At 45.7% G+C, this 19,422-nt stretch overlaps 2 protein-coding genes across 2 annotated transcripts; one reads left to right on the top strand and one right to left on the bottom strand.

Moving 5' to 3' along the window:
• Nucleotides 1-2,915: 2,915 nt before the first annotated feature.
• Nucleotides 2,916-4,886, bottom strand: spata45 (spermatogenesis associated 45). Its single transcript, XM_030345417.1, has 2 exons — nt 3,619-4,886; nt 2,916-3,023 (listed from the first exon to the last, which is right to left on the bottom strand). Exons 1-2 carry the CDS (start codon nt 3,857-3,859, stop codon nt 3,004-3,006), a joined length of 261 nt encoding a protein of 86 aa, XP_030201277.1. The 5' UTR covers nt 3,860-4,886; the 3' UTR covers nt 2,916-3,003.
• A 90-nt stretch (nt 4,887-4,976) lies between these two features.
• On the top strand, nt 4,977-18,093 carry flvcr1 (FLVCR choline and heme transporter 1). Its single transcript, XM_030345416.1, has 10 exons — nt 4,977-6,005; nt 6,686-6,830; nt 7,572-7,712; nt 10,680-10,747; nt 11,930-12,033; nt 12,910-13,020; nt 14,133-14,238; nt 14,628-14,739; nt 14,850-14,911; nt 17,620-18,093. The coding sequence occupies exons 1-10, from the start codon at nt 5,259-5,261 to the stop codon at nt 17,716-17,718; spliced, it is 1,695 nt and encodes a 564-aa protein (XP_030201276.1). The 5' UTR covers nt 4,977-5,258; the 3' UTR covers nt 17,719-18,093.
• Nucleotides 18,094-19,422: the final 1,329 nt, after the last annotated feature.

Consider the following 19,422-nt stretch of genomic DNA (forward strand, 5'->3'; position numbering starts at 1 on the left):
ACTGGATTGATGTTGACTGAGTTAGTTGTTCTTCTTGCCAGTTGCCAGTAGTTCCTCTTGCCTGTTGCACAGGCCGCTGCTAAGGGGCAAAGGGGCAGATTTACAATCAAACATATTATAAACCCTTACATTAGCAATCAGTGAATGCCTCTGGCATTCTCTCCCTCTCCTACTCGCACTTTAAAAACCCTTATGTACCAAATCTTTAATCTTTAATGTTTGTTTAATATTTAGGAAAGTTTCATTGGAATTTAGGAGACAGACGGACCCAAGCAGATGTGTGACCCTGTCCCCGTCTGTATGACACAGGTGTGACAAGGACACTCAGTGGTGTGTCTCCAAGTGAAGCAGATTGTGTAAATGCTATCAGATTTGCACACACACACCACACAGACACGCTTTATTTATGGCTAAAACTACTTTGTTTTGGAATGCGTGTGTGTGTGTGGGGGGGGGGGGGGGTATAAAGAAAAAGGAGAGGAATGTATGTGTGTCCGTGTAGATAGTAGAAAGAGGAATGTTTCAGTGTTGGTATGAGAGATGATGGTAGAGGCCTGCTAGACTGTGAAGAGTGAGGATCAGTGACAGATTATCTAAATCAACACATGTGTTATTGTTTATGTAGCTATTATTTATTACAGATGGATAGACTTCATTATTCCATTATCGATAAACCCCCCAGCTTTTTTCCTGTTTATAAAGGTACCTGCCATAGACATACCTATATACAGCTATACACTCACTATATGTAAAAAAATAAGCTAAATACATGTACACATGTATATTCACTGTACCTTAACATAAACTGTATCTGTCTGCATTTCTACCAAAGAAATAAAATACCTGAACCTTGTGTTAAAACCTGGCTCAACGGTTGTAACATTGAAGGGGAGGCCACACATAGTCTTGTATGAACATAACGAATTTATTAAGAATACCATGAACAACCAAACATAAAAGAAACGAAGGATCAGGCTGCAGGCCAGGGAGGAGAGGGAGTCACTTGATCAGGGCTGCTTTATAGGCTCCTGAGCCAAGCCTGCTTAGGTGAGCTGCATCTCGTTAGGTGATGTGGCTCCACCAACCAGCTCTCTGCAAGAGAGAACACACCAGAACAAACACGACAACACAAAGGCAGCCCTGTGGCCCGTCACACTTCCCTCTCTATAACCCAATTTTATGGGATATTATAAGGGTCTGGCACCGAATTTATAGCGTCAGCAGATGTACACAGTTCAAATTACGATGAAGACCGTTCTACACCCCTAAAGACTGTATGTTGTCTCTTGGGTGTTTTATCTTTATCGGCAGGACAGTGAAGAGTGACAGAATAGGGGGCTGGAAAGAGAGGGGGAAAGAGACTCAACGTCTTGCTATGTGGTTAGCAGCATGCTAGCGAGTTATGTCATCAAGCTGCCTAAAGCAAGTCTAAACCTTTCATTTGCATCGTAAAAACCGGACATTTCTCCAGTTGTGCATTTGAAAAATTCTCCCTGCACAACTTTGACCCCTACAAGCAAACTACAACAGAGCCGAGATAGATAGCGATGACCCAGAGGTTGTGACTTCTTGGAGGATCCTGTGATGCTATACAACAACATGATGCTCAAACATAAAATATTAAATTAAAGAAATTATTAATTAATTATAATTAAAGAAAGCACCGGCCTATGGTCCCAGCCATAGGTCTATATCATACTGTCTACTGCAGTTTGCTGACCTTGGCTATAAGGATTTTAATTAGGTCGCTCTGGGTGGAAGAAGAGTGTTATTTGAAATGTCATGACTGATGAACTAGATCGACACAAATTAAGTAAAATTAAAATTTTGCCAAATGGTAACAAAGCCGGTTTGAGAGTAATGAGTGCGACATGCAAGGCCGGATTAACCATTGGGGCAACTGGGCACTTGCCCAGGGCCCGTGACATCAAAGGGGCCCTTGACAAGGTTTTTTTTTTTTTTGGTTTTTTTTCAAAGTGCAAACATACATCTACAGACACCACATAACACGACAAAACCCAGATACGTGTGACAGACATGTAACATATACCAAAACATAAAGAATTATACGGGGACAAGGACAGATTACAAGAGGGTTTTGGGAGGTGAGAGGGAGAGAGTGAGTGGGTGTGTGTGTGTGTGTGTGTGTGTGTGTGTGTGTGTGTGTGTGTGTGTGTGTGTGTGTGTGTGTGTGTGTGTGTGTGTGTGTGTGTGTGTGTGTGTGTGTGTGTGTGTGTGTGTGGCCAGATGCTTTCCTCCGGCATCTCCGACCCCCAACGCGATAGAGGTCACACCCGAAGCACCTTATCCCCCCTGATGAACCCCCCCCTCCCCAGGGCAGCCGGCCCTAACAGCCATTAACAGTGGTAATGGAGGTGAGGCCTATTAAGTTAAGTTAAGGCCTACCTAGCTGTTTGCTGTCAAGACAATTTAAACTTTCAATAAGTACTCATCAAGCCACCAAGTTCTGATGATAGCGACTTTACGATTGTTTGGCGGCGGGGGGGGGGGGGGGGGGGGGGGGGGGGCCCTTGAGCCTTGTTGCCCAGGGCACAGAAAATTGTTAATCCGGCCCTGGCGACATGACAAACATGTCCTCTTCATAATTCATAAAAGGTTATGATTGGAGGCAGCCTCCAAGTGCTCTGAAGATGGTGTGTGGGTAGAGAGACATAACTGTTTGTATACACGACATGTACCGCTGGTTTAGTTTTTTTACACAGTAAACATAGCCCCACCTATACATACACCCACACCCACCAACCCACACTCACACACACACACACACACACACACACACACACACACACACACACACACACACACACACACACACACACACACATACACACACACACACACACACACACACACACACACACACATAAACATAACAAATATTAAATCTTTTGTGTATATATCTTTATTTTTGAATCGTCAGCAAACAAGTTGAGGTGCCTGAGGTTTTAGATAGACCAACTGACAATGTTGGTGAAACCCCTGCTACACCAGGTGACTTTTGGCTGAAAGAGAGCAGAAAACATAGAAAGCCACACAAAGATGTTTAGGTCTACACAACAATGCACACATGTTTACCAATTCCTGAATCATAGAAACGTGTGAACCTATTTAAAATGCTAGACTACTAGGTCTAAAACCTTTTACAACAATGGCTACAGAATACATGACGAGATGGAAGACAAATGATGAATACACAAAGGCTTATTAGGCCTACTAAATATATACACCATTATAACATTTGGTCAGGGAGAGACAGCTCACACACAAACATACACACACACACACACACAAACAAACACATATACACACACACACACACACACACACACACACACACACACACACACACACACACACACACACACACACTAACACATATGCACACACACACACACACACACAAACACACACATATACACACACACACAAACACATATACACACACACACACACACACACACACATACACACACACACAAACACAACCACACACACCGACACACACACACACACACACACACACACACACACACACACACACATACACACGTAAACACTCAACAACTGCCCCTCCACCCTCAAATTGTAACAACCTACCCCTCTCCTCGAAGTGCCTCCTCTGGGCCAGCGGGGCGGCGCTGGGCCTCTCGGTCCATGCTGACCTCCGCTCCGGCTCTGCGGCCCGGGGAGAGCTGAAGTCCCGGCTCGTCCGCAGGTGGCAGCCAAAGTGTTTCCGTTCCGGACGATCCCAACTCTGCCTGCTGTTCCTCTCCACCTGACACCACGTCTCCCTGCGCAGGTTCTGCTCATACAGCTCTTGTTGCGTGGATTGAGGCATCGTGCCTTCAGGACAGGTTCCGATGAGAAGTGACTTGCGTTACAAGACAACTTTTTTCCCCCATAGGATTACGACGCAGCAAAACTCATGGATAATTCAAGAGTGTGTGTGAAACCCGAGCCTAGGATGGACCAGCAGAAAACCCAGAAACTCCTTAAACTGTTGGAGTCCCAGTCCCCTCAAAATATCCAAGTGGAGCTGTAGGGTAATAAAACATGAATGGTCAGATCTATATCTAGAGCGGGTTTGGTTCACTTCAACACGTGCGTTCTTCAACTTGCCATTTAGCAGACATTGTAGTCTACTAAAATAGGCATAGACTGTATTTGTGGTGTTATTAGGATACTAAGGGAACCTTAAAGAAAACCCACTTAGGACACAGCCCAAATGTAAAGTAACTTCAACTGCTAAATGTCCTGCTTAAACCTACATGTCTACTGGGTTAAAGAAAGATTATATGGATTAGTAGGACTAGGCCTCCTCACGAGAACATATGGACCACTATGGCCATTTGTACAGGGTTGTGTCCAGCTAGCAACACATAACATAACAACGTTACAATACACATATAATATAGTAATCTATATGTAGCCTATTTTATTTAGTCTATTAATTGAATACAAATTACACACAATTAAATAAAGTTAAAGAACAAACGGGCCTGCTAAAAGATGACAGATAAAAGTATTCGGAGTGATGTAGAATGTACAACAGTGCCCCCGCCTCTCTCTCTTTTGTCTCTCTCCGCCCTTGTTCTCCCACATCGCTCGCTCACTTCCTACGACACCATCATCTGAATGCCTGGTAATGCAGCGCTGCTATTGGTCCGCGTCATCAACGGAAGGTTTCCTGGTGCCACTATCCACTGTCGGCCGAACGTCTGCCCTCGTGAGGAGAGCGGAGAAGGTGTAGGCAGTCAGAGGGAAAGCGACATGGGGAGATGAAGAGAGAGGTAGAGAGATTTAGAGAGAGAGCGAGAGAAAGAGGGGGGGAGAGAAAGAGAGGGAGAGAGAAAGAGAGGGGGAGGGAGGGAGAGAGAGAGAGAGAGAGCGAGAGAGAGAGAGAGAGAGAGAGAGAGGGAGAGGGAGAGGGAGAGGGAGAGGGAGAGGGAGAGAGAGAGAGAGAGAGAGAGAGAGAGAGAGAGAGAGAGAGAGAGAGAGAGAGAGAGAGAGAGAGAGAGAGAGAGCGAGCGAATGAGCTTACGAATGAGGTACACTAAAGGATATCATAGATGGGTCGCGGTATAAGAAAGGTCCAAAACACGATTGCTAACACTTCCGTTATCCGCTTGCTTACTATGCCGCTGTATTTAGTAAACCCGGTAGCTTAGCATTCGCTCTCCACCTGGCTCTTCTATACGGACGTTATCTCCACGTAAACGGATAAAAAACACACCATCATGGTAGCCGGCGAACTCGTCCAGGAGCACACACGCGCCGAATCCACCGGCGCACCTGACGACGTCGGAACTATCACTGGCGGTAAAGCGGCGCACGAGCTGCGCAGCGGACCGCTCGTGCCGATCGACAAACTGGACCAGTACACGGTCCTCGAGAGCGGGGATGAAGCGGTGAACCTGCTGAAGGCGCTGAACAGCCGGGCTTCGGAGCAGGAGATCCCGCCGGATGAACGAGAGGCAATGCTGCCAAAAGGAGGAGGAGTAGGAGGAGAAGAGGAAAACGTAAAGAAGGAGAATAAATGTCTGGAAACCAAACTGTACTGGCGTCGCTTCGGGGTGCTCGCCATCTTCAGCCTCTACTCCCTCGTCAACTCGTTCCAATGGATCCAGTACAGCATCATCGCCAACGTGTTTTGCGACTACTACGGCGTATCCAGCAGCCAGGTGGACTGGCTGTCCATAGTCTACATGGTGGCGTACATCCCGCTGATATTCCCCGCTACGTGGCTCCTCGACAAGAAGGGACTCAAGTTAACGGCGCTGATGGGCGCCGGCCTCAACTGCCTGGGCGCGTGGGTGAAGTGCGCGAGCGTGAGCCGGGATCTGTTCGGCGTCACCATGTTCGCGCAGGTCATCTGCTCGCTGGCCCAGGTGTTCATCCTTGGCCTGCCCTCGCGCATTGCCTCGGTGTGGTTTGGGCCTAAAGAGGTGTCCACCGCGTGCGCCACGGCGGTGCTGGGCAACCAGGTATCTATGGGATGCTGCGATGATGGGGCGTTTGTCTTCACTTGCGATTTGTCCCCTTCTGATTGATACGTCCGACATGGAGGTTAGACTCTCTATCATAAACTTAACCCTAAAGCCTGCCCAGAAAACATAAACCCCTGAATAACTATCGAAGTGCTCTCAAGCAAGCCAAATCGGCCCCAGTGAGAAGGACATATTCTATGAAAACAAGTGTGTTTGAGTGTGACGGTGTTTGTGTATTTGTGTCTGTGTGTATGTGTTTCTGCTGTTAATTTCTGTGTGTGTGTGTGTTTATGGGTTTGTTCTTGCCGTTTCCAGTAATACATGAGTTATAAACCCCAGCTCTATTCCAATAAGAAACGCGAGGCAGGTTGTGGAAATAGTGAGGGGATAAAATAATGGTTCTAACAGCATCAACGTTGTTCTCCGTATTTATGGTCGTCTAGTGTGTACTAAACGTTCTCTCCCTGTTTGTTACTATGTCTCTCTCTCTCTCTCTCTCTCTCTCTCTCTCTCTCTCTCTCTCTCTCTCTCTCTCTCTCTCTCTCTCTCTCTCTCTCTCTCTCTCTCTCTCTCTCTCTCTCTCTCTCTCTCTCTCTCTCTCTCTCTCTCTCTCTCTCTCTCTCTCTCTCTCTCTCTCTCTCTCTCTCTCTCTCTCTCTCTCTCTCTCTCCCTCCTAGCTGGGGACGGCTATAGGCTTCCTGCTCCCTCCAGTGCTGGTCCCCAACACCTCGGGGGACTTTGAGCTGATGGGTCACAACATCAAGGTCATGTTCTACGGGACTGCCATCATCGCCAGCGTGCTGTTCATCCTCACCGTCATAAGTAGGAGCGGGCACACACACACACACACACCCAGAGACACACACACACACACACACACACACAGTTACAAAGATACACAATAACCAACGCATGCTTACACATACAATGAGAGTTCAAACCATCAATCTGTCGGTCTATTGATCCATATATATAAGATGATGATACAGTGAGTGGATACACTCTTAGCATCTCCCATCTGGTACAGTATTTTCTCCTCTTAGGGGGGGGGAGGATGGAGGAGTGTTTGTTCAGCTGGATGCTCTTCGGTGAGGGGGCAGGCCCTGGTGGGAGTTTGGGGTGTTGATGAGAAGAGCAAGCAGGGGGCCACATAGGTGTCAGAGATCATTTTATAAATCTTCAATGTACAATTGAGTCAAGAATTTGTGTGTTTGTCTGCCTGCTTCAATGTGTGTGTGTGTGTGTGTGTGTGTGTGTGTGTGTGTGTGTGTGTGTGTGTGTGTGTGTGTGTGTGTGTGTGTGTGTGTGTGTGTGTGTGTATGTGTGTGTCTGTGTGTGTGTGTGTGTGTGTGTCTGTGTGTGTGTGTGTGTGTGTGTATTTCCCTGTGTGTGTGTGTGTGTGTGTGTGTGTGTTTCCCTGTGTGTGTGTGTGTGTGTGTGTGTGTGTGTGTGTGTGTGTGTGTGTGTGTGTGTGTCTGTGTGTGTGTGTGTGTGTGTGTGTGTGTGTGTGTGTGTGTGTGTGTGTGTGTGTGTGTGTGTGTGTGTGTGTGTGTGTGTGTGCAGTCTTCAAGGACCGCCCAGAGATGCCCCCCAGCTACGCCCAGGCGGTGCTCCCAGGCAGCCCCCCCGAGGACTACTCCTACAAGCAGTCCATCATCAACCTGTTCCAGAACAAGGCCTTCCTCCTGCTGCTGGTCAGCTACGGTGAGGATGTGATGTCACCACACACACACACACACACACACACACGCACTCCAGCCCACAGAGTACCGCTGCGCTCCACCGAGGCCATCACCGCCGTGTCTAACTGGCATGCCGTCAACGGTGGGGGAACTGAATGCTTGACTCTGCTCTCAGTTCCCCCACCGACCTAGCCTTAAGAACCAACCCCACATGTTTGACCCTGTGCGTTTGACTATATTCCGAGCTTTAAACCGGGATCATTGTTGACGTTTTGTAGTTTATAGAGAGCTAATCTACATGAGCCAGGCTTGCGGCCCTGGAGTAATCTGTAGATATAGTCAGGAATGTTCACACCAACTGCTAGCGAGGAAACTGGAGTTAATGCGTTTGTTGTTGCACACACACTCATATAAAGACAAATAAACATATGTATGTATATTTACAACTATACATATATTTGTATATTTGTTGCCTGTATAATGGCCTTTTTTTTAGCACAGTTTCAGCAGTTGCAACATGAATTGTATGTAGGTTGTACAGATATTAACTTTTGAACGGACGCTGTGGTGGGAATTTTGGACCACGCCAATTGTTTCTGCGTAAACTGTTTAGAATAAAGAGTCTGCCGAACTTTAGGCAAATTGAATTAGGTAATAAAGGTAGAATAACATACAACAAGCATACAACAAACAAACAAAGACACAAAAATACAAAATCTGAGGCCTAACATACAATCATCTGAGGCCTCAAATGGGAGTTCGCCCTGCGTCTCTCTAATTGATCTGATTAAGCCTGGTTCAGACCAAAGATTTGCGACGAAACTGCTCCACAAAGATAAGTCCAAGAAAATGGCAAAAGCAAGGACTGCCCCCTATAAAACGTTAGTATTGGTTAACCAGATGGTTGTCAATTATCAATGAGCCTGCCACGGTCCATGTTGTGTCTGTAAAGTAGATAGTGTCAATAGTGACTATTAACAAATGTTTTGGTTTAACACGCCCGATAATCCAGTGCTTTTAATCTTTTAAACTTGTTGAAGGAACAGCAAATGGACCCGCTAACACTAGCTTAATAATTTGCATGCTCATGAAACAAAAAATGTCAAACATGGTGTTGTTAGCAGCTTAATTTCGCAAAGGAATGGTGTTTGCACCTCACTTCAACAAAAGAGATATATACCATAATAGGTTCCAACTGTAGCCCTAAAGGACAGATTATACGGACCACCGATTTCTCTGCAGTGGACATCAGTGGACATTGTGAATTGTCAGATAAGCAAGGGGGGGGGTATGGAGCCAGTTTCCTGCCATAATTCAAACCTGAAAAAAAAAGTTTCAAAGGCTTGTAAGTCTGGGTTTGAAAACTCAACACCTTGTAAAAAAGGTTTTGCAACACTGAAAAAAGAGATTATAACCTGAAAAAAATTCAAACAAAAATTCAAACATCTGTAAACATGATTTTGTGTTCTATTTTATCTTCTTCGTCATTTTCACCAACACATTTTCAAAGTTCAAACAATTTCACCAGCGCATTTGCTTTCAAATCTGTTTCAAATCTGGCACTGTTCTAACAGTGTATTTCATTGTTTCCCGGTTTTGAAACCTTGTAAATGGGATTCTGCAAACAGGTGTTCATACATTGAGAAATAAGTTTTGGAAGGTTGAATATTTAGTTTTAAAAACTTGTAAAGGTGTACGTTTACGCCATTGCAACGTATTTTTTCAGAACTGACTTTTCAGCACTGACTTTTCAGAGATTTGACCACACAGTCGCAAGCTTTGAGTCACGTGAATATTGGCAGTGTTCTGTCGCGCACTCGTTTTGAAACTCCTGACAGTCAAATCTGAAGAAAAAAAAAACGTTCCTGGGGGCGGGACCATTTAGCTCTAAACCTATTGGTTGCTCTCGGCTGACGTACATTCCAATCACGTGTGCCGTTCACCGGGCTGTGAGTGATTGACAGTGCTCTGCCGATGAAAAGAATGTGATTGGAATGTACGTCAGTTCATTCCAAGGGGTCAGACAACTATCATGCCGTTGCAGTCCGACGCCAAGACTCCCCCATCCGCCAACACCCGCATGGGGATAAGGGAGGGACGAAGGATGTACACGTGCCGTTCAGCGGGCTGTGCGTGATTGACAGTGCTCTGCCGATGACAAGAATGTGATTGGAATGTACGTCAGCCGAGAGCAACCAATAGGTTCAAAGCTAAATGGTCCCGCCCCCAGGAACGTTTTTTTTTTTCTTCAGACTTGACTGTCAGGAGTTTCAAAACATATGCGCGACAGAACACTGCCAATATTCACGTGACTCAAAGCTTGCGCCTGTGTGGTCAAATCTCTGAAAAGTCAGTGCTGAAAAGTCAGTTTTTCAGGTTTGAATTATGGCAGGAAACTGGCTCCATAGGGGGGGGATTTATTTTTATCTGATTTCCCCGTTTCCATTTATTTAAAAACATATATAATAGATGCCCCCTACTGCACCCCCCTCCAGTGTTACATTGCCATTGTTGTCATTGCAGATACATTTTTGCCACAAAATAGATTAGTGTTAATAATAACACAGACACATGATGCAGGGTGTCCGCGCATCCTTAAAAGGTCTTAAACAGTCTTAAATTTGACTTGCTGAAACCTGCAGATACCCTGTGATGATACTGTAGGGGGCATAAACTCATGAATGACCGAGACTAAATGTAGGAAGCATATAGGGAAAAGGTAACACAACAAACAACTAAAATAAAGTAGCCTACATATTTGATTGTGTATCAGCACCGTGCACTGGCACATCAGCACCGTGCACACGCACATCAGCACATGCACACGCACATCAGCACAATGTACGTGCACATCGACATATTCCATCTCACACACAACTCAGCAATGCAGCTAAAACGTGTAGGGGAAACCCTGTATGCCACGGATACGTTGGGATCCTCCTAACACTGTAACTGTGACTCAGTCCTATGTCCTATGTGACCCACGCAGGCATCATGACTGGCTCCTTCTACTCAGTGTCCACCCTGCTCAACCAGATGATCATGGCCTGCTATGAGGTAAGGAAAAAGCATCTCTCTCTCTCTCTCTCTCTCTCTCTCTCTCTCTCTCTCTCTCTCTCTCTCTCTCTCTCTCTCTATTATTTGCAATCATTTTCATCATCAAAGGCAAGAGCGGGGTAGAGAGAGAAAAAGGACCAATAGCTGAAGGTTTGACCAAACAAGGGGTCAAACCTTTCTCTGTGTCTCAGTTGATTAGTATCATCCACGCAGCTACCCAAAACTACACCAGTCAGAAAAGATCACATAGTCCTCTCTCTCTGTCTCTCTCTGCAAAACTCAGCCCCTCTTAAAACATCACCTGACACTCACACCCACACATAAAGAGCAAATCCCATGATGTGATCTTTATAGTCACCTGATGAGCTTAAGGTGGGAATGAATCCAAAGTCAAGTGCACACATACAGACACACACACACACACACACACACACACACACACACACACACACACACACACAATTGATTGAATACACACACTGTATATGAACTGTGTTTGGAATTTAGACCACCTTGTTTAAGACTAAAAATTAATCTGAACATTTAACATTAGGGTAATATATTGAAGTAATAAAACATATAACAACCTACAACCAACATACAACAAAAAAGAAACATAAATTAATCCGAGGCGTAGGATACAATCATCCGAGGCCTCAGATGGGAGTTCGCCCAGCGTCTCTAAAGAGCTCCGCAAGGAGAAGTCCAATGCATTGGCAAAGGTGAGGACTTCTTATACAGTGTTGTCAGGATGCTGAGAACTGCTCTGTCCCCCAATAAAACTATAGCATTGGTTAACCAGAGGGTAGTAAACTATCGGAAGACCTCCTCAGGATGTTGTAAAGGGGGGAGCATAGCCATGCCTTATCAGATTGAACCCTTGTTCCTCGACCTTCCGAAGCAGGTCAGGGAAACCGGCCCCAGTTGGAGCCGTTAATCCCAAACTAACGAAGAAGAAACAGGCACATACAGACAAATGGCCCTTAGAGTTTTCCCATTACAGCACCTGCTTGCATAAAGTGTAACAGCCACCATATCCTTTCCTCCCCCATCCCCTCCTCTCCTCCACTTCTCTTCTCTCCTCCCCCTCTCCCCTCCCACCGACCTCCTCTCCTTCCGATACCTCCTCCTCTACTCCTCCCTCCCTTCCTCTCCCCCCTCCTTTCCTCCCCCCCCCCCCAGTCACAGGAGTTGAATGCCGGCCGGATAGGGCTGACCCTGGTGGTGGCCGGCATGGTAGGCTCCATCATCTGTGGACTGTGGCTTGACTACACCAAGACCTACAAGTATGTGACACACACACACACACATGCACACAAACACTTACGCACACTTACGCAATACGCACACACATACTCTCCCACTCACACGTGAACACATACTCACACACACAGAAGCCTGTAAATCAGGGGTCGCAACCCCTAGGCACGCGTGCCAGCACTGGCACGCGTGCCAGCACTGGCACGGGGCAGCATAATCATTGGCACACTTACAAAAAAATTAAAATGATTTATTTTATTTATTTCTTTATTATTATTAAAAAAATTCACAGCACAATGCGGCAGCATAATCATTGCTACCGATTTTTTTTTGCACTTAATTCTGTTTTGGGCATTTCCTCCCAATGCAAATATGTTTAAATTAGTTACAGAAAGCAGTGTTCTGAAATGGGATCAATTAATAGTTTTTAAACCTATGTTGTGAGTAATAGAGAAGAAAATATCTAAAATAATGTTGCAAGTGGCCTGTATGCATCGCCTTCACATGGTTTTGCAAAGCTGTACATGTCTCAAAGATATTGATGTGGATGGTTCATTGGCCACCCAGTCGAGGACCCCAGAGATGTGAATTCCTCCCAATGCGTAGCAACAGGGCGCCCTTCTCTGCAATTTGAACTATTTTTCCAGATCTTTTTCACATGGCTATATTGATTTTTAGATCATAATTTCAATGGAGGTGCCTTTGCCTTTCCGGATAGGTTCTGCCGCCCCCTTCTGTACGAAATGACATGTCCTGGCAGTATAAAAGCAGGCTCCTCTGCCACGACCCATGTCGTGTCTGTAAGCCCCAAGGTGGTTTGCGGCCGACGTGGTGAACGCAGAGCAGTAAATCCAGCTCCACAGTGTGTGATGAATGTGTGTGTTTGTGCATCTGCTTGGCAGGATGACCACGCTCGCGGTGTACATCCTCTCCTTCCTGGGCATGGTGATCTTCACCTTCACACTGGACCTCAAGAACATCTACCTCGTATTCTTCACCGCCGGCGTGCTGGGGTGAGGCGTGGGCGCCGTCAGCATAGTCTAGGGTCACATGATGTCGGGTCATTTTAGTAATTTATTTGATTTCAAACAGTACCTATGTCTTTACTATCCATTATTAGACGACTCTAAGCCATTATTCGAGTCGTTAAGATCTAGTATTCCTGCTAGGTTGGGTGGGGGACATTGGGAGGTAATTAAAGCTGTGAGCATGGTCGCTGTTTACCATGGTGACATGATTATGAGTCATTATAAATGATTAATTAGATAAGCGTTTTCATTGTAGATATTATCATTTTCTTATCGGGGTGAATATTGATTTGGAGGGCAGCTCTTGAGCCGTATGAACTCAGAAACATGCTTCCTAAGTCTGGTCGGGTTAGTCCAGTCTGTTCCTAGATCAAAGCTCTTTGGTTGCTGTCGGTAGTGTTGCTATGGCAACGTTAGCGGAGAATGCTAAGCTCGTTAGTGCTTTTATGATATTGATCCCAGGTGGAGCTCCCGGCTGTCACAGCAGAAAGTACAGGACACTGGTAGAACTCCAAATATAAGGCTATTTTCATTCTTGCATGTTTCAACACATCCTCCAGCGGTTGCCGGAGGAGTTTGTGCCGTGGCTGTTGACAGTAGCAACAGTACTAGGGATGTAATTGCTATAGGACGATCCACCAGGCTACCCCGCCGAGCCCTTCCTTTGATATCTACGTAAGCTTCAAAACGTCAACTGCCAGATTGCAGCAGTATAAGAGGAATTGCAGATCGGATAGATGCAGTGTTGATGAGTAGATCCTAGTAGTGGTAGAATATGTGTGTACAATGTTGTATGGGGGGATGGGCAGGTGAGGTGAGATGACATGATAGGAGACAAGCTGAGGAGGGGAGGGGAGGTGGGATGAAACCAAATGAGGAGGGAGCCAGAGACAGGAGGATGGGGAGATGAGGTGAAGAATGTGAGTGAGGCGAGGGTAGGTGAGGTGAGGTGATATGAGGGGAGGTGAGCTGAGATGAGGAGAGGGAACGAGGAGGGGAGGGGATGATGTAAGGGGACGGGCGGGGTAGTGGGGCTGTATCCTGGTGTCAGGGCGCTGTCTATGAGCAGGACTGAAACTTTGAAGTGTGTGTTGCAGTTTCTTCATGACGGGATACCTGCCACTTGGGTTTGAGTTTGGGGTGGAGATCACCTACCCAGAGTCTGAAGGCACCTCCTCGGGACTCCTGAACGCCTTCGCCCAGGTACCTCCCTACATGTCTATATCTACTTGTCTACCTGCCGACCTATCTACCTACCTCCCTACATGTCAATATCTGCTTATCTATCTGCCTGCTAGCTAGCTAGCTAGCTAGCTAGCTATTACCTACCTACATTTCTTTATGTACCTACCTACTACCTGTCTACCTCACCACCTACATTTGTATATCTATCTACCATCCTCCCTTCTAATCTAACTCCCTCCCTACTGAGGTGTAATGGATCCTGTCTAGAGGTTCAGGACGGATATGACTACGATACGGCAGAGGGAAAAAAAGCCTGATTTTAGAAAGTATTAAACTTGATTGTATACACTGCCCAGTAAAAATGAGCACCCGATAACATTGGTGAACATGGCGCTGTCTGTCTCCAGATCTTTGGGATCATCTTCACTCTGATCCAGGGACAGCTGACCACAGCCTACAACCCCCTGGCGGGAAACCTCTTCCTTTGTGCCTGGATCTTCCTGGGAATACTGCTCACTGGTACGTGTGCGCGTGTGTGCGTGTGTGTGTGTGTGTGTGTGTGTGTGTGTGTGTGTGTGTGTGTGTGTGTGTGTGATAATAGTTATGTCTTTCCCTCTCTTGTTTTTCAGCTCTTATCAAATCAGAGCTGAAGAGAAACAACGTCAACATGGAGGCGGAAGGCAAGCAGCCTGTAAGTCTGCAACACACATAAACACACACATACATACACACACCACAATACATGCCCACACACACACACAGCTCATTACATTTTCATTTGCATTTAGGGCATTTTGCAATCGCTTTTATCAAAGCAACTTACAATAAGAACATTTGTCAGAAGAAGGAGAAACATTATATCGCTGTCAGTACAGTAAGGATGTTAAGTGCAGGGACGACGTACAACATACACTAAGGCCCCGTCCACACGAAGCCGATTTCATGGCGAAACCGCAAAGGTCTTGTACGGTTCGGCCTTCCGTACACACGAAGCCGGCGAATCCGCTGACCGAAACCGCAAACTTCTGAAACCACCCTCGGAGGTGGTTTCAAATCTACCCGGTTTCGTTTTGGATTCGACGCCTGAAACCGTAAACCATGACGTCATCGCCCCACCCCTTGACCCTCTAGCCAATGACTGTTAAGCCCGCGGAGTCTCAGAACTCACAACAACAAAGATGATGGCGGACCACAGGCTTGTAATCGTTCTGCAGCAGATCATGTCCCTTGTTGGGTTGCTAAGCCATTATTTATTGAGACTGTTGACTGACTGTTTGTTTGTGTTGTTAGTGGTTCGGGGGGCAGCCTTTATGCGCATGCTCGCCTCTTCTTCTTATTTAATTTTCTTCTGGATTTCTGTAGCAGAAGCAGCGCCCCTTATGGGCCTGGCATGTGTACTACAGCGTTTCTACAGATCTACCCGGTTTCGCTTGACTCCGCCTTTACGGAGATACTCCGAAACCGGATAGATCGAAACCGGAACGGTTTTGCCCGTTTCGGCTTCGTGTGGACGGTGTGTGAACATGTGGACTAAGTGTGAACATTAAGTGCCAGGACGTACAACCAGGGCTGTACGGTATGGACTAAAATGAATATCACGGTAGGATTTGAGGCATAGACGGTAACGGAATTATGTCACGGTATGTTAATTTGATCTTCTAATTTCAATATAAATGCTTCTGAAGGGGTAAAATACTGGTTAGGCAGCAAAACTGCATGACATTTTTTTCTAAATCTTTTCCCAAGGTACTTCCATCTCTGAAAAGCACTAATTAATTAATAGTTTGGATTTGTTTCTCCACTTGCTTGTGGACCTTGCCGTATCGTTTTGGCAACTCAATTTGGCTGAAGTGTTTGCGGGCAGGTAATGCGTACCTGGAATTGAGTGTTTTGACCATCTCTTTAAAGCCCTTTCTATCGACATTTTGAAAGGGAACCATGTCCTTACAAAGGTAAACAGTGCTCGAGCTTGGGTGTGTGGCCTGACCAAAGCCTGGATGTAGGCAGGGGCAGTACCTTTATTTTGAATCTGATGTGATCTCGTTCCACCGATGGCTTTTTTGGTCGTTAAGGACTGGCTTTGGAAAATGCCTGTGGAAGCGATGTCTGCGGAAGAGATGCAGAGACAGCTTCACGTTACCAGTGTCTGTCTCTTACAGTGTGGAATGAGAGCTCTTGAAGGGACTATTGCGCAGGCATCAACCCATTGATGGCCTTGCAGGCCAGTACAATTATTTTGAATCTGATGTGAGCTACTACAGGGAGCCAAATACACACAAACACACACACTGAACACCTAAACACACCCATCCAAACACCCACACATGTAAATACACACATCAGCACACACACACACACACACACACACACACACAGATCTAAATACACACACACACCCACACCTAAATGAAAGCAGGCACACACAAGCTCACAAACCTCAATACACAAAAACACACACCTAAATAAACGCACACACTCTCACACACCTAAATACACACCCACACACCTAAATATATTCACTAACTCAAACACACAACACACACTGAAACTTTTGTCTTCTAGGGAGCAGAAGACCATTAATGTTCTCTCGGGTCCTTTTATTCTCCCCTTGGCTCCTACAAAGCGACCTTCCATCTGAACTTTGCAGCCAGCCAGTCTTAAATCCAGATACCAGATCACTGGTGATCCAGGAGTGCCCTTTCTGCAGCCTCACCGACGGGCCAAGTAACGGCCGGTCCGTTAGAGCTGACAGCCTGCATTGTCTCGGCCCGTCCCGTCCCAGACAGTCCTGCTGAGCGGGACGCCTCGACCTTCAGGTCTAGAAGAGTTATCGCAAACCACCATTCCTTGGAGTGTAGCATAGTGTAGCTAGTAGGTAGAGGGTTCCAACACTCTAACCTAACAACTCCTGCTTGGAGTGTAGCATAGTGTAGCTAGTAGGTAGAGGGTCCCAACTCTCTAACCTAACAACTCCTCTTTGGAGTGTAACATAGTGTAGCTAGTAGGTAGAGGGTCCCAACTCTCTAACCTAACAACTCCTGCTTGGAGTGTAGCAGAATGAGGGAGCCAACAGGTGTAGGGTTCTCGGTCACTGTAAGGTGCTTCAGTTAAAAGCGTCTGCTAAGTGAATATATAATGTATAACTTGTAACTCTTTCCTTTTTTCTCAGTTAGTTTATTCATTTGTTGCGTCTATGTCGTAGTTGATTAATAATTGTGCTATAAAGGGCCTTTGAAACCATACAAATCAAACTATTAGCACTCCAACTTCTTAATTCTGTTACCACATTCCAGGATCTGAGTTTTCATACTATATATGTCTCTCTCTCTCTCTCTCTCACTCTCTCTCTCCCTGTTCCTCTCTATGTCTCTCTGCCTCCCTCGTTCTCGTCTGCTGCAGCTACCCACTGGGTGTTCTGTGGAGGGGTCCAAGGCGGAGATGACAACGGCAACCAAGCTGGAAAACTCCATCAGCTTCTCCCACGAAACCTCTGTCTGACGCCTGTCCTACCCCTTTAGAGAGACATACTAGACATGCTCATGGTGAGAGCACTAATTTGGGTATGAGAGGTCACTAAGAGAAAGGACACACTCTCTCACATAGACAGATGGAATACACACATAGTTGACATGATTGTATTTGCTGACTTTTGTACAGTTGTGAGTGTGAGTTTGCTCGTGTTTCATTTAAAAAGAGATTTGCAGGAAGAAAAAGCTACTGTTAGACCATTAGAATCATATTTCAACAACAGACTCAGAGTCAGAGTGAGTCAGAGTGCGGTATAAAATCAACCAAAAAAAGTAAGGATTGTTAAAGGTTGGGTATGGGATTTGCGAAAAGCCAGCAGATTTGAAAATAAACAACTCAAATGGTCCTACCCCCTCTCCTTCAACGCTGACTCTAACTCCCATCCACCCATTCCAAGTACATGGACGCCCAATCATGCAAGAGCCCGAACACAGATGCGCGAGAGCGAACTATTAGCTAGTTAGCTAGCTCCAGTAGCTACCGCAGGATAACAACAAACAGAAGCTTGCTCTGGGTCACGAGCTTTGAGTACGTGCACAAAGGGGTCACGCGCGGGGAGGGGGAGTGCAGTACGACCGTTTGATTGACGTACTTACTGTCCAATGCCACTCGGTGGTTCTGGAAATCATTGGCTGGAGTTTTTCTAGCCCTGCCAGTTCCACAGATGATTGACTTGTTTAATTTTCATGTCAGTACTCATTGGCTGTAAGTGGATTATGATAAGGATTTCAAGTAATTTTGCAAAAATGACCAAAAAAGAGAATTCCATACCCAACCTTTAACATTTCAACCAAAGCAAGCATAATTTGGGAGATCCATAGCTGCCATCATCCTCTGGAAAAGGGAAAATCCCTTTCATCGTGTAACAGGATGTTAAAGTGAGCCAGAAAGGGCGTTCTTCCTCCAGGGCAATGCTATGACCCATTACCCTGTCAATACTTGAAACTGGACTCTTGTTATCTATGTAGGGGGGAATGAGTGGAAAATGGGTTGTGGCATTGTGGCATTGTTACGATATTTAACAGCATTAACGCATGCATGAAAGTTAATGACAACTGAGCTCAGTTTCACGCATATGATGGCAGTGAATTATTATTTTAAACTATTTTAACTACGATTATTATTCATATTATTGTGTTTTTTAGTTTACATAATTAGTTGTTAAATGGAAAGTAAAACCATAACAGCCTTGAAAGTTGAAGAGAAGCACAGGAATCTTGATTGGTGCATGTCTTTCTCTGACCACTCGGAAACTAGCGCACTGAACTCAAACATGGTCTAGTTTCGTTCGTGTTTTCATAGTGTCTGTTTTCAGTGGTTGTATTGTTTGTAGGCGGTTTCTGTGGTTGAGCTGGGTCGTCTCAATGTCCAAACATTCATTGAAAAATAAATATAACCACAATTTTGCGAAAATAAAAAGGTATTTGACAGGGAATCCATGTAGTCATAAGATCATCATCATCATCGTCGTCTAAAGCCCAAATACTTTAGCCATGGTTTTGTGTTTCTCAACTATTTGCCTTTGTTGCTTTGGAAAAGTAGTTGAACAGGTTTCCTTGTTGGCTCGTTCAAAGACAGGCGCAGTTGACATATCACCATGCTCATTTGTGTCAAAACTGTTGGAGAAACTGGTCCCCACTACTGATTAATGGGATTAGACGCAGACATTAGGAC

Source organism: Gadus morhua, chromosome 21, assembly GCF_902167405.1.
Source record: "Gadus morhua chromosome 21, gadMor3.0, whole genome shotgun sequence".
Classification (NCBI taxonomy): Eukaryota; Metazoa; Chordata; class Actinopteri; order Gadiformes; family Gadidae; genus Gadus; species Gadus morhua.

What these genes read in the sequence shown, in the direction of transcription:
- spata45 (XM_030345417.1), bottom strand. Translation starts at nt 3,859, where the DNA reads ATGCCTCAATCCACGCAACAAGAGCTGTATGAGCAGAACCTGCGCAGG. An exon ending in GAGGCACTTCGAGGAGAGGG is followed by an intron (nt 3,024 to 3,618) that starts GTAGGTTGTTAC and finishes GCTCTCTTTCAG; the next exon opens with CCAAAAGTCACCTGGTGTAG.
- flvcr1 (XM_030345416.1), top strand. Translation starts at nt 5,259, where the DNA reads ATGGTAGCCGGCGAACTCGTCCAGGAGCACACACGCGCCGAATCCACC. An exon ending in CCTGCTGCTGGTCAGCTACG is followed by an intron (nt 7,713 to 10,679) that starts GTGAGGATGTGA and finishes TGACCCACGCAG; the next exon opens with GCATCATGACTGGCTCCTTC. An exon ending in TTCACCGCCGGCGTGCTGGG is followed by an intron (nt 13,021 to 14,132) that starts GTGAGGCGTGGG and finishes TGTGTGTTGCAG; the next exon opens with TTTCTTCATGACGGGATACC.